This window comes from Lotus japonicus, chromosome 2 (genome assembly GCF_012489685.1).
Source record: "Lotus japonicus ecotype B-129 chromosome 2, LjGifu_v1.2".
NCBI lineage: Eukaryota > Viridiplantae > Streptophyta > Magnoliopsida > Fabales > Fabaceae > Lotus > Lotus japonicus.
Window position 1 is genome coordinate 67,792,833 of NC_080042.1, and position 15,251 is coordinate 67,808,083.

Below are 15,251 nucleotides of genomic sequence, written 5' to 3' on the forward strand. Positions count from 1 at the left end.
TCTTGATGTTTTTATTGTTTATTTTTAATTTAATGTATATTAGATTTTTTATTAGTTTTGCTCAATAGAAAGTGTGAAGGTATTGGTATCAAAATTACTTTGTCACTATTACTAAATGCTAGATAACTGAATTTGTTAAACATTTAATATAATATTCAATTTTTAAGTTGTATATATAAAAAAAAATTGTTGGAAGATGTTTACTCTCACTTAATATGATATTAGAATCCCGAGTTCATTCATCTCATAACGGTCAGATGTGGTCTCACAACGGTTAGCTGTGTTATACTTGCTGCAACGGTGCAACCCAAAAGAATTGCTTTCTGATCACTCATTGATGTGTGATTAATATCTAATACATTGTGATTATTACTTAACCTTTAATACGGGCCCATTGGCTATTTTTCTTTGAAGGGAATATATATGTACGATTTCTTTTGTTTCTCTAAAGTAGCTACTGTGTTTGTTTGCACATTCTCTGTCTCTTTCTCTATGTTAATATCTTTTTTGTTTTTTAACTTTTTGCTTGTGATCCTCAAATTTTTCTTATCATTTCCACACAATGCGGGTTGCAGAACTTGGGTGCTGCTGCCTCTGGTTTTTGGGATGCTATAACCGTTGCTACGGAATGGTCAAAATTAGAGTCTTCCAACGATGCATATGATGAAGTGAATTATACGTGTAGAAAGTGCTTCTCCTTTTTAATGACAAGAATAAAGGGTTAAAGGAAGATTCTCAAATGCACATTTAATTTTTTTACAGCTCATTCGCACTCTTTTGTTTTTGTTGCTTTTAACAAAAGACCCATCTTCATGGTGGTAACAAAACTAGCTCAATAAGAGCATCTCTAATGTTAGTTCTTATTTCTTAGTTCTTAACACTATTCATGTGGGTCTGTATTGTCACATGTGTTTAAGCAACTCTCAAGCAATTTTGCTCCAACCATGAGTTCTTAGGTAGTGTTTGGTGACGGAACGGAACATGACAGAACAGAACGGAACAAAACAGGGTGGAACATGACAATAATGTTATACGTGTTGTGTTTGGTAACTCCAAGTCAATAGAACAGAACCATGATTTTAATTACTTATATAACCCTGCTTGTTTAATATTTGATTGAGGAAAATAAATTGAACTCAATTGAACATTTTGCATAGAAACCATTTGTTATTGCTTACTTCATGAAATAATCACTTATTTCTTTAAAATAATCCCTTATATATTGTTTAAGTTGTTTCAGTATGCTATTGAAAAAAGCAGAAACCTAATTATCTATTTAAGCTATTTTAAGTGCGTTTATTTAGATTAAAAATATTGATTTTTAACTATAATGTTTTTAAGAGATTTTGAGAAAAGCATAAATTGATTCGTGTTCGACTACTCTAATTAAAATCACTTTTTTTATCTCCCCTCATCTATCATCATAGATTTTCATTATAAGCTATAGTTACTGTTTCAAATAATTTGTTTTTAGCTTCAGCTGAAACAAACACAAAAAGTGATTTTTTGATTAAAAAGTGATTTTTCCAAAATAAGTTGAATTAAACGCATTCTAATTGGCTCGTTTATCATTGCTTACAAAAACTGATTTTACTTTTGAAAAAATAATTGATTTTATTGTAATTAAGTTGATTCGTGTTTGATTACTCTAATTAAAATCACTTTTTTTTATCTCCTCTCATCTATCATCACAGGTTTTCATGATAAGCTAAAGTAACAGTTTCAAATAATCAAATAATTTGTTTTCAGCTTCAGCTGAAACAAACACAAAAAATGATATTTTATTAAAAAAAGTGATTTTTTTATTTTAAAACTGATTTTTGATTAAAAAAGTGATTTTTTGATTTTAAAAGTGATTTTTTGATTAAAAAGTGATTTTTCCAAAATAAGTCAAACGCACTCTAATTGGCTCGTTTATCATTGCTTACAAAAAGTGATTTTACTTTTGAAAAAATAATTGATTTTATTTTAAGTTATTTTTTTGAAAAAGTAGATTTTTATTTAACTTTGTCTACAAATATAATAAGTGCTTTCAATTTTATAAGTGATTTTAAACTGTTTAGATACATAAAATTTCAAATATAAATTAGGGATATTTTTGAACTTGCAAAAGTTTTAAGAGAGTGTTTCGTTCCGTTCTCTTCCGTTCCACCTTTTTCCAGGGAACCAAAGTGTCCCGTTCCTGGAGCCTTTTGTCTCGTTCCGTTCCATCTTAAAAACACGACAAACACAGAACGGAACCCATGTGTCATGTTCCGTTCCCTTCCCACTTGTCTACCAAACGCTACCTTAGTTCTTAGTTCTTACTATTCATTTGGTCCCACCAACCACATTATTTATACTTTTTATTTTCATAAAGTAAAAAACAAAACTAATAAAGTAATAAAGTAATTTGAATGAGAGAGAAATAATTAATATTTTAAGCTAAGAACTCAAAAAGTAAAACTCCTTATATAAGAACCGACTTCTTATTTTTAAGAACTAAGAGTTCCACGTCAGCACTTCCAACGGTGAAGTTCTCATTTCTTAGTTCTTAACTCAAAAATAAGAACTAAGAACCTTACATTGGAGATACTCTAACAAATTATAAGGTGAGCGTCGATAACAATGACTAATTTCATCATTAAAAATACTCATGTTGGGCGATAATGAGTGACTATGAAAATATGAGTTTCATTCACATAAGTGAGTATTAAACTCCCAACAAAAACGGGATAAACAATCATCACACCACACATCATGATTGTGAGTACATATATACAGCTAGGCAGCTAGCAATTAGCTATATTAGACACACTAACGCGGAAGTTCCTGTTTTCATTCATTTTCGTTGGATATATCATTTAGAGGAATTGGAAATTCAATTACAGTTATCAAACATTCTTATTTTTTTTTAAAGAAAAGTAACAAAAGTGCAAATCGCTTTTTGATTTTGTTAGTATTACGAAAATATAGAATGGCCTTGTAAGAAAATACAAGGCAGCTGCAACAACTTTCTTATATCAGAAAAATAGTGCATGCTCGGCTAGTTCTGCAAGTAATGAATGGAGTTGATATCAGAAAATGATGCATGCTTAGCTAGTTCTGGTAATTAAAATTAGGAAAATTAATTAATTTTAAAAATTTGGTAAGAAAATTATTTATATATTTAATTCCACCTCATGTTAGGCTATCTCATTTATATTTCAAATCTAACACTACTAGTACTAGCAGTTGCTGGTTACTTTGAGATGCAACTGTTGTAAGGCATGATACATGTGATTTTTTGTCACTAACAACTGGCACTCAACTTTATTAATCGTACTGATTCCTCTCATAAAACAAATAATGTAAGACTAAACATCATGAGGAAAAAGTGAAAATAGTACCTTTTCCCTTTTACTTTCGTTTTCAATACATACACATGACGTTTTAATGGTGCTCGCCTTTGTGAATAACATATCTCTTTGAGAGCGGAATTAGGAATTTTGTGAACCTAGATAAATTTTAGAACTGCAAAGCTACACGTAACATAATATATAAATAGTTATAAACCGAAATATAAAAAAAGACTTGTTATTTTGTCAATAAAAGTATAACTAACTTTAATAATGAGATAATTTGAAACAAAATAATAAGAGAATTGATATACCACACATATATACAAATAAAGATTTTTTTTAAATTCAATGAAGTATTATTAATAACTTGGTCAAAAAACCACATTACAAAAGAGGTAACAACTTTTCAACAACAGAATACACCCATTGCAGTGGCCTTTTGTTGAAAGATTTTTCTATACCGATACTACTTTTAAAATCCTCAAGATTCAATTGTAGTATAGCATAGGGTTTTGTCGTATCCGCAGGGAATTGCTAATACAAATGCCGTTCTCTAGTGAAATCACTCAAGCAATGGATTTCCAAAAGGGTTGATGATATTAGTGATCAAAAGCTAATGTAAATTAAACAAAGTGAGAATAAAAAGCGATTGGATATGATATCAAGATGAGAAAGCTGTTGGAATTGGAGTTCACCGTTTAACTACTAGTGTCATATGATTCTATATGCAAATTCATTCCTATCTATGATTCATCTACACCAGTTCTAACCTACATCATTGATTCCCCACATGAGTGGATATATATAACTCACTTTCCTAAACATTGATTCCTCACATGCATAGAAAAGCTAAGTTATCTTTAAGCTTAGGTGTTTAAATGACTAACAAGCCTAATTCCATTCCTAGACATTAGGTTTATTAGATGGTTAATCCTAAGTCGGACTCTAGACGTCGTAGCTTCCGCTCTTACGCCGAATCAAGCGATATGTTCTAGGTGCGCAAACTAAAACATAGCATTAAGAACAAGAGACAACCTTTGAATCATGTGATAGAAACTATATTACATATAGAAATCAAGAAGAACACATCATAGTTAAAGGTTACATCCAAAATCCAACAAGAGAAACTTAGAAACTCATGTTCATGGATTCCTTCAAGCTTACAAGAGAAGAACTAAGATGACAGTGATGATCTGTGACGTCCGTGAACCGTGTCCAGCTCGTCGGGGGGGGGTCAAGAATCCTTGTGCGCAACTTCCCTCTTCGTTCTCTCTGAAGTTTTTTCTCTAAGAAGTTCCAATCTGTCCAAAAAGTGGTGAGCTTTTGCTATTTAAATGAACCAGAGTAGTGGATTTTCGCTTAGCCAGGATTTGATCGCTAAGCGAAATCCTGAAAATCTCCTTTGAACCGCCTTAATTTCGCTTAACGAGCCTTATTCTCGCTAAGCGAAATCCTTTTCCTTCATGAGAAGGTTTGCTTCCTTTGCTAAGCGAGAGAGATCATGGCTAAGCGAAATTCTCCTCTTCAAAATACCATTTTCTTGGCTTGAATTTTCTCTAAGACTTTTCCTACATCAAAAGCTCACAGTTAAAACACTTATAAAGTATATTCTAACTAAATTAAACATATTACAACTAAAAACTATATATTTACCAAATCTAATCAAATGAGAGTCAGTTTGATAGAAATTTCTCATGATAAGTGCCTAAATTGCTATGGAAAATTAGGTAAATTATGCACTTATCACCTTCTACAACCTTTAGAATAACACTACCCACGAAAAACCAATGTTCTGAAAACTGGACCGGACCGGCCGGTTTGACCGGGAACCAGGCACAGTACCGGTCCGGAGCATAAGGGAAACCGACTGCATAGCCAACCGGTGAAACCGGTCTTGAACCGGACAAACCGGAAAAAACCGCGGTTTGATCGGTTATTCCCGGTTCAGTATGGAAACGCAAAAACAACGTCGTTTTGGAGCGAAACCGGGTCAACCAGGTTTAAAAAAAACAGAACGACGTCGTTTTGATTATTTTCAATTTTTTTTGAAACAAAATTAAAAAAAAAGGAAAATAGAAAGGCACGAAGGAAACGAAACAGTTACAGAAACTAGAGAAACAAAAACGTGAGAACGAGTGAACGACAGAAGAGTGAAGTTCTAAAACCTGCTGAAACCCTTCTTCTCTTGAGCGCGGGCCATGACCCTCCCTGCGGCGGCGGCGACCCTCAATCAGCAGGGCGTTTCAGAGTTCAAACAGAGGAAGTGAGGAACAAAGCAAGCCTGTTCAAACTCGGTTCAAACTCCTGACATGGCTACCACTCAACAGGTTCTTCTTCTTCCAAACTGATTTTTCTTTTCTCTTTTCAACCTTTTCTTTATTCGATTTCCATAGGGTTTGATTTCTCAATTCTCTCACTGTTTATGAATATGAATATGATGACTGTTTAATTGTAGAATGATGGAAGAAATACTGCTCCGGTTGATGCTTCTCCTAATGTTGTTGGGACACAAGAAGCGGCGGAAAACGCTGCTAATGTTCGTGGGAAAACAAATCCTGCTTGGGAGCATTTTGCATTTCAAAAGGAAGGAAGGTCCTGTACGTACACTTGCCTCTATTGTGGAACGTCATACAAAGGCGGGGGGATAAATAGAATTAAGCACCATCTTGCAGGCATACCAGGTCAAATATCTGCTTGCAAGAAAGTTCCTCCTGATGTTCGTCATAGAATGGTAGCTTTATTAGAAAGTATTGAACAAAAGAAAAATGAAGCCAAGAATAACCGCAATGAAGCATTTGGTGATGAAGCTATTGATGAAGTTGGTCATGAACTTAATGCTTGTCCAACTGTAACACCTGCATCTACTCAAAGCAAAGGAAAAAGGAAAGCTACTGGTGAAATTGACAATTACTTTGCTCCAAGAACGACTCCTGGATCCCAACCAACACTTAAAAGTGTTTTGTCTAGTAAAGAAGTCGTACACAAAGCTAAGATGGCAATTGCTAGATGGTTTTTTGATGCTTGCATTCCATTTAATGCATTACAATCACCATATTTTCAGCCAGCATTGGATGCAGTTGTTGCCATTGGCTCTGGTTTTAAAGGTCCATCTTATGATGAATTAAGGGTCAACTTGTTAGGAGATTGCAAGAAAGAGTGTCAATTACTTGTTGAAAGCCACCGAGCCAATTGGGCTAAGTATGGATGTACAATCATGGCTGATGGATGGAGTGATCAACGACAAAGAACTTTGATAAATTTTATGGTTTATTGTCATACAAGTATAATTTTTGCGAAAATTGTTGATTAATTGCTTGATATTGTTCATAATGTTGAAACTTTGTTTAATTCACTTGTTTATTGTGTGGTATAGGCATGTCATTTGTCAAATCTGTGGATGGATCCGATATTGTGAAAGATGCTTCAACATTGTACCACTTGTTTTCTGAAGTTATTGAGTGGGTTGGACCTCAAAACGTGGTTCATGTTGTCACAGATAATGCGGCTAACTATGTAGCTGCCGGTAAATTGCTTCATCAGAAATATGAGAACATTTTTTGGACTCCATGTGCTGCTCATTGCATAAATCTCATTTTGAAGGATATTGGTAGCTTGCCACATATTGCAGATCTTGCCTCAAAAGCTTCTAAGGTGACTATATTTATTTACAATCATATGATATTTTTATATTGGCTTAGAAAAAGAAGTAGTTGGAAAGAAATTGTTCGTCCAGGGGTGACTCGGTTTGCTACCACCTTTATCACATTGAAAAGTATTTCTGATCATAAGTCTGATTTGCAAGCTCTAGTTGTTAATCAACACTTTACTGGTCATAAGTTATCAACGGGTACAGCTGGGAAACTTGCTAGTGAAATCATTTTAGATAATAAATTTTGGAGGTATTCTGAGGTGGTGTCAAATATTGCAGCTCCCATTATCCGACTACTTAGAATTGTAGATGGGGATGAAAAACCCTCGATGGGCTATGTTTATGATGGCATGCAAAGGGCAAAGAACACAATCAAGCGGATGTTCAGGGATAAGAGTGAATTGTATAAGCCGTACACAGATATTATTTCAGCTCGATGGGATAAACACTTGAAGCGTACTCTTCATGCAGCAGCTTACTTACTAAATCCTGGATTCTTTTATGATCCAAGTTTTGTTAAAAAGGATAGAGTTGTGCAGTCACTTATTGATTTGTTGGAGGTGAAAAGTCTATGTGCTAGCTTACCCAAAGCCCTTCTAGAGATGAATGTCTATCGTGAGCGGGAAGGATCATTTAGTCGAGCAAGTGCTTTGCAAGCGGCAAGCCAAATTCAACCCGGTAAATATTTATCTAAATTGTATTGTGTAAATTTATTTTATGGCAATATATAATAGTTTTAATAATTTTATTTATTCCAGCTAATGGTGGTCAATATATGGGAGTAGTGCTCCATTGTTACAAAAGATTGCAATTCGTATTCTTAGCCAAACATCATCATCTTCAGGGTGTGAAAGAAATTAAAGTTTCTTTGAACGCATCCATACTAAAAAACGAAATAAACTTGAACACCAAAGGCTAAGTGATCGTGTTTATATTACTTATAACTTGCGTTTGAAGAAAAGGTATAAATTCTTTCTATGTAATATTAGTATATTAGCATATTACTATCACTTATGCTTTCATTTTTTTTGCAATATATCTTAGCTTTCTAACTTGAAATTTTATTTTTAATGTTCCATTTTAGGAGTGAATTGAAGAAGAGAACTTATGATCCTGTTGATTATGAATGCATCAATAATGTTGACTTTTGGGTAGTTGAGGAAGAAGCACCTCCTGAGTTTGATGACAATGAGGCTGAGTTTGAGAATAACATTTATGAAGATGATGCAAGAGATGTTGCAGGTAAAAAATTAATCATTTAATCTTATTGAGCTTGTTTCAAATTTAGAAGTATCATTTTAAAAGCTAAATTTAATTAAGTTTTTCACTTTCACGTTATGTAATTAGGTGGTGAAGAAGTTGACATTTCATAGGAGCCACTGATGGAGTCAGTTGATTTTCAAATTGGGGCAAATGTTGAATCATCGCCGTTTGATGGAATAGAGTTCAATCTTAATGATGTTAATGATTTCTGATTATATTTGTTGTGTTGTTATTCATACTTTGTTAAGTGTTGTTAAATTTAGACTTTTGTTATTGGTATTGATTTAAGGTTGTTGTTGAACCTAAATGTTATGAGTTATGACTTATGTAAGTTGGTGGTGTTTGCATCTAAAGAAACTATCATTTGGAGTCGTGGAGTTACGTTTGTTGGCTTATATATTTTAGCTCTTGTTATTTACTTATTTTACTTTACAACAATTAGATTTAGATGACTTAAAAAAATTATCAATCTCTATGAAAATTTTCTATTTGGTATTTATTTAGTATTCACAAAGATATCATATATTATCTATATATATTTTTATATGTATATAATATAAAATTATATTATTTAAATTGATACGGTTCAACCGAGATTCAACCCCGGTTCGACCTTTGAACCTTAAACCAGTGCCTTGACCGGTTCGATGACCGGTCCGGTTTTCAGAACATTGCAATAAACAAACCCAGTGTCTAAAATATACCAGAGCATAACAAAGACAAAGAGAATACAACGAATGTATACAAGGGGAGGCATAGCCAACAATCCTAATGTTAACTCAAGACCCATAATGATCATCTATGAGATCTTTGACAGTGATAATGCCTTGGACATGACTCTAAATCCATACTTCCCTTCAAAATAGATAGCTTTATCAAGGATCCACACACCATAGTCATATGATTCCTAGGGTTCAAAATTACAAGAATTTACTTGAAATTTACAACAATTCCTAGTCTGTAGGAGAAAACTGAGGGGAAACAGAAATATGAAAATCCCTACCTTTCCCACTTTCCAGTTCCCAGCGTCCAGCGATTGAAACAAAGGCAAGAGGCAACACGATTAATTCATCAAACAAGAACGTGAGAATGCGAGAAGAAGAGAACGACGACAACCACAAGCGCCACAGCGACGACAACACGATTCGGCAACAGGCGACCACAACCACTGAATATCCCGGGTGGAGAACAAGAACGTGAGAACACGAGAGGAAGAGAACGTGAGAAGTTTGGGTCACTGGTGGAGAACTGAGTCTCCCTCTTTCTTGGCCAGTTATTTTTGCCCAAATATTTTTAAAAAAATTTCCAAAAAATCCCTACAGCCAAACTAAAAAAAAAAATTGGCCTTGGAGCTTGGGCATGTGCCCAAGCTGGCCAGGCGGTAAATCTGCCACTGTCTCTTTCTCGTGACTGTTTATGTGTTTTTCTTTGACAGAAACATGACCTTCGTTAATGATCTTCTCACCCGATTAAAGATAAAATCAAGAGTTGGAATTTGTCGAGGTTAATCTTCTGGTACGAAACCGCCTTATAAAAGTCAAGAATAGAAGACACAACATTAACCTCTTCCACAATATCCCGACAAAGGATGACACTATCATCCGCAAAGAAAAGATGTGAGATCGGTGGAGCCCCAGAGAGACCCGCAAACCATGAAGAGCAGAGTCACTTACCGCCTTAGGAATCATAGCTGAGAAAACCTCCACACATAGAATAAACAAGTAAGGTGATTAAGGGTCCCCTTGACACATGTCTCGCTGGAGTACGAAAGTCAAAGTGCGTTGCCCATTAATTATGTAGAAAAAGAAACAGTGCGAACTCACTGCATAATTAAGTGAAACCTAGTGTGCCGGAAACCCCATCCTCTCGAGAGTCATTTGAATAAAACACATTCAACTCGATCATATGCCTTATTTATATCCAACTTGAGAGCCAACATCCCCTGATTGTCTGATACCTTCTTCTTCATGTAATGAAAACACTCAAATGCCACAAGAGCATTATCCGTAATCAAACGGTCTGGTACAAACAAGCTTTGAGTCTTAGAAACAATATCAGCTAAGATAAACTTCAACCTATTTGCAATAGTCGTCGTCACCTGTTTAAAGTAACATTACACTGGCAAATTGGGTGAAACTGGCTATAGCATGAAGCGGTTTCTTCACCTTCGGGATCAAAACAAGAAACGTCTGATTAATAGAAGCCGGAAATACAGCCGTTAAGATTCCTAAGAATAGAACATTAACACTCACTTTAGATACCCGTTTGCGGAGTTTCTAACAAATATTAACACTCACTTTAGAGCATAAAGTAAATAAAGTGGATTTAATTACAATTTATATTTAATTATGTTGAAAAACATTCTATTTAATTATTTACACTTTTTAGATCTTAGACCTAGATCAAATATTGTAACCTCACCCTTATAATTTAGCTTGCATACCATCAACTTATTATTTACCCATTTAATTATTATTATAGTACACATATAATGTTAAAATTATACTGATATTTAAAAAAATTAATTACTATGAATATACTTCGTAAAAAAGATTACACAATAATTCAATTGAAATACATAAACCTGCCACATCATAATTAAATTTAAAAATATTTGAAATTGAAAATGGAGAGATGTGGTTGGTTAGGCGTTTAAAACTTTTTACACCGTCAGTACATACAAATTAAGAGCTAGGGGACATAGGGCTTGAGGGAGAATGAAGGGCGAAGGGGTCAGGGTTCAAAACTTGGTCAATGAATTAATTTACTAACATTACTAACAATTAACATTTGCCTATAATAAATATACAAATTAAATTCATATATAAAATAAAAATTTAGAATAATTAATATAATTTTGGTATTGGATATTTTATTTAAAAAATCTTATTTTATATATTTAATTTTATTACTTAATTTATTACTAAAATATATTAGAGGCTAAAAAAGGAATTTAGTTCGCCCCATGTATTTTTTCTCTCCCCTTCCATTTCCTTGCCAATCATCTAAACACACAAAGGTCTATTTTCCATGCATAATTCGTTCCCCTCAAAATACAACCAACCAAACAAGTAATCACTACCCTTATTTATTTAATTTCATTTTTTCTTCTAAATTAAAAAAAAAAAATCATTTTTTTCCCATTTTATGTGCGGCTCTCTCAATGAGGCTGTCCCATGTAACAAAAAAAGTAGAATATTATCAGTACAAGTAACATTTTAACATTTATGAATATAAAATACCTAGAAAATTTATGATAATTGAGTCGTGTCGACGCTGAAAATTTAGGTTGGTTATCAAATTATCTAAAAGTCACCATAGATACACACGCCATATAGTGATATAGACCCCCTAGCTAGTCGACACATAGGCCATGTCTCCTTGCAGGTACGGACTACGGATTGAAGTGACTGACATCAAGACCGAAATGGTTAAAAACTTCCCCCCTATTTTTGTACCAAATCTATATATACATGTATATTATATTTTTGGGTTAAAAACTATAACCGTCTCCGAACTTTAAGCGAGTTTTGAAAATCGTTCCTCGCCGGTAAATTATCTGAGAACCATCTCAAACTTTTAAAAACAAATTGGACTCGTCCCTCCTGCAGCCTCGGGTCCGGCCAGCGCTTATGTGTCTGTCCACGTCAAGTAATGAGAGTGCGACGTGACTTTTTTTAATAATAAATATATCATATTTATATGAATTAACCCTAAATCCCCAAATTATTCCTAAATCTCTAATTAATTCTAAACCAAAAATTTCCTAAATTTCAAAGATGTGAAAGAAAAAAAAAAGAAATGTGTATTATCTTCATCTGGGTTCCTTCATCTCGCTCTAAAAAATTGAATCTTTCAATCTGGTCATTGAGTTTTATTAGCCAACAACGGAGCAGCGTTCTCAGGCGGAAACTCTCTTCAATCTATGCAAGAAAACTCACCCCGATTCCCTCATCCTATGTCTCTGTTTCAACGGAGACACTTTTATCCAAATTGGGGATTTAGGGTTTTTTTTTGTTCTTCAATCGGTGATGGGAAAGCGAGATTTCGACAACATGGCTGAGCACAACGAACATGGCAAACTTAAGGTTGAGTCTTTGCTGGACAAGATTCTAGGGAAGATCCAAGACCATGACTCGTCTTCTTCGTCCGATTCTGACAACGGGAAAGAGAAAGAGAAAAGCAACTCCTCTCCTTCCTTGTCTTTGTTGATTTGTGTTCTAGGTTAATCTGTGATTTCTTCTCCATTTCTATTTTATTTCATGCCTTGTAACCCTTTCTCTTTCTGGGTATCTTAGGGTTCATAGTTTTGTGCCAGTTTACTGGGTTTTCATTCAAAATAGCTAATTTTGGCTGCTGAGCTTCAATTTTTGCGTGGTGGTTCACTGGATTTTTTTTTTCACTTGGTCGATGTAAAGTTTCAATCTTTTCTATTCCCTATTCACTCGTCATATGGGACAGATGAAGCTTCAGAACTTGGAATAGGAATTTGAAATTTTGAATACATTTGGTACTGTTGCTGTAGGATGTAAGGGAATTTAGAAGTTATAAATGAATTAGAGGGAGGTGAAGGAATTACATTATCACATTTTGAGTTCTATTGGTCGGGAAAGGTTCTATTGGTCGGGAAAGGTGCAGTATTGATGCCCCAATTTTATGGCAGAAGGATGAGCTTAACACACTTTTCATTATTTGTAATGATTTTAATTTATTTTTGGTTTGTTTGGGTTTATTTAGGGTTAGTTAGGAAATATAAATTATTCAAAAAAAAATCCACGTCAGGACTCATTAATTGACGTGGACGGACAAGTCAGCGCTGGCCGGACCCGAGGCTGCCGGAGGGACGGGTCCAATTTGTTTTTGAAAGTCTGAGGATGGTTCTCAAATAATTTTCCGACGAGGGACGATTTTCAAAACTCGCTCAAAATTCAGGGACGGTTATAGTTTTTAACCCTATACTTTTTTACTAAAAGTAATTTTATTTTTTTACAGTAAAAGTTTTATTAGACGGAATGATTGATGGTACTTACATAACTCAGTAAAGTGAGCAAAATCACCTCCATGTATTACAAAAAAAACCTAAAAATCAAATTGCTTAGGTGTGTCCAAAGATATAACTTTTTAAATCAAGCATCTAATTAATGAACACCTACCCCGCACAAAATGCAGGAAAAACCGCGAATGACATTAACAATGTCCAAAATCGGATCAAACACAATACGACCAATGAGAAAAAACATTTGTCGGGGATCGAGATATGACAAAGAAATACCACATATCCCAAAAAAACAGAGATAATGAGTCATTCATTAATATAATTTTCAATAATGTTCCGTAGACATAAACCGACCATCGCAAACATACGCGGATTGTTGCGGTTTATGTTAAATATCTAAAAATAGAAAAAAAAAAGTTTTAGTAGTTTAGCACTAACAGCATAAATTGTTATAAATATTTATTTTCGAAAGTAATTGTTATAAAATTACGTGTTTATTTATTTTACGAGGTTTTAAATCTTATTGAATCCTTTTTATAACTGTCATTATATAATTATCTCAGAAATACGTAGCTAGAACCTCGGATATGTGTATCATTACTCTATAATTTTATAAAAATAAATTTTAGGACTTATTTGATTTTATTTCATTATTCGTTTTTTTCTTTGAACGATAAATTTTTTGACTTCTTTTAATTTATTTTCTTCCCATGTTTTTTAATGGTTTACACCTCAAGTATTTATTTACTTAGTAATAAAAGAAAACTAAAAATAAGGAATACAAATTTTTTTTATAAGCCATACGAATTCCTGCTAAATGTCGAATGTCGTATGTTCGTACCAGTTAAATTTATTGATCAACACGATTCTCATTTTTGCAAATTAATTTCTTCATCCCAATATAAATGGATATTGATCGCATTGGATTGGAGTGCATAATCAGTCAAGCACGCCATTAATACAAAAAAGAAATTTACCATATAAGAATGAGTTGCACTTAACACAATATACTAATAATAAAAATTTAGCTTAATTAAAAATTATCCAAATCTTTTAAAAAAGTTAGCTTAATACGTTTCCTGCTAGTGCAGTTTTTCTTTTTCATTATTTGTGGTTTATATCATTCCGACGCAGCAAAAAAAAAATATTTGTGGTTTACATAATTTCTATTAATTCATCCCCTTACACATACTGCAACATTATTGAGAGGAAGCTCAATGGTATGGTAGGTGGACTCAATTACAAATAGTGACTTTTGTTTCAATAATTGAAGAGGCCCCTTAAACCGTAGTTTTTTATAACTCAACTCACATTTGCTTTCCCCACCAACAGGGAATTCATTTCTTAACATCTATTGGTTAGCATGGAAGTCAAAACTTCATGACCCCATCACATAGCTGTAAGATGTGAACCCAAAAAGGACCCATATATATTGCTTTGATTATTTGATTACCATTCTTGTCTTCTAGCTAGTACAAAAATTAATAATTAAGTGCATTATTTTCTTGTATAGTTTGAAATGAGAAGATCCTAACTAATTAAACTAGTTCACAATGAGTTTGATTTGAATTAAGTTACTTAGTAGTCCAATTATCAAGAAACTTACCTAAGTTTGTGGCTGAATATTCTTAATGCGGTTTCGTTGCTTCCTTATTAGCGTATACCTAAGAAGAATTAACCGTCCAATCAAATTACATGAATGGAACTTTGGTTTATGGGCCATATACATATGCATGTGCTTCCGTTTAAACACAGGAGTTATGGCACATTTTATGGTACTATACCGGTTACAGTAATTTTTTAAAATAATTATGCTCTATTCGTTTTTTTTATAAAAAAAATGGTAGAGCTTGGAGAGACACTCCAAACCTACTTGATAGGGTGTTAATGACATATTGAATCTCCAATGCGGGCTGGGACGTCTATCACCTCTTTTTACTCTTATGCATACCAACAAAGGTCTACTTCAGTAACATGCTAGAGCGCCGATGATTTCATATAGCAAGAATGTTTGTCAACTTGA

At 33.7% G+C, this 15,251-nt stretch overlaps 1 protein-coding gene across 1 annotated transcript; it reads left to right on the plus strand.

Annotated features, from left to right (window-relative positions):
- Positions 1 to 5,629: 5,629 nt before the first annotated feature.
- On the plus strand, positions 5,630 to 8,342 carry LOC130736909 (uncharacterized). Its single transcript, XM_057588681.1, has 5 exons — positions 5,630 to 5,647; positions 5,776 to 6,601; positions 6,694 to 7,666; positions 8,054 to 8,211; positions 8,317 to 8,342. Exons 1-5 carry the CDS (start codon positions 5,630 to 5,632, stop codon positions 8,340 to 8,342), a joined length of 2,001 nt encoding a protein of 666 aa, XP_057444664.1.
- Positions 8,343 to 15,251: the final 6,909 nt, after the last annotated feature.

What these genes read in the sequence shown, in the direction of transcription:
- LOC130736909 (XM_057588681.1), top strand. An exon ending in TATGGTTTATTGTCATACAA is followed by an intron (nt 6,602 to 6,693) that starts GTATAATTTTTG and finishes TGTGTGGTATAG; the next exon opens with GCATGTCATTTGTCAAATCT. An exon ending in TGATGCAAGAGATGTTGCAG is followed by an intron (nt 8,212 to 8,316) that starts GTAAAAAATTAA and finishes TTATGTAATTAG; the next exon opens with GTGGTGAAGAAGTTGACATT.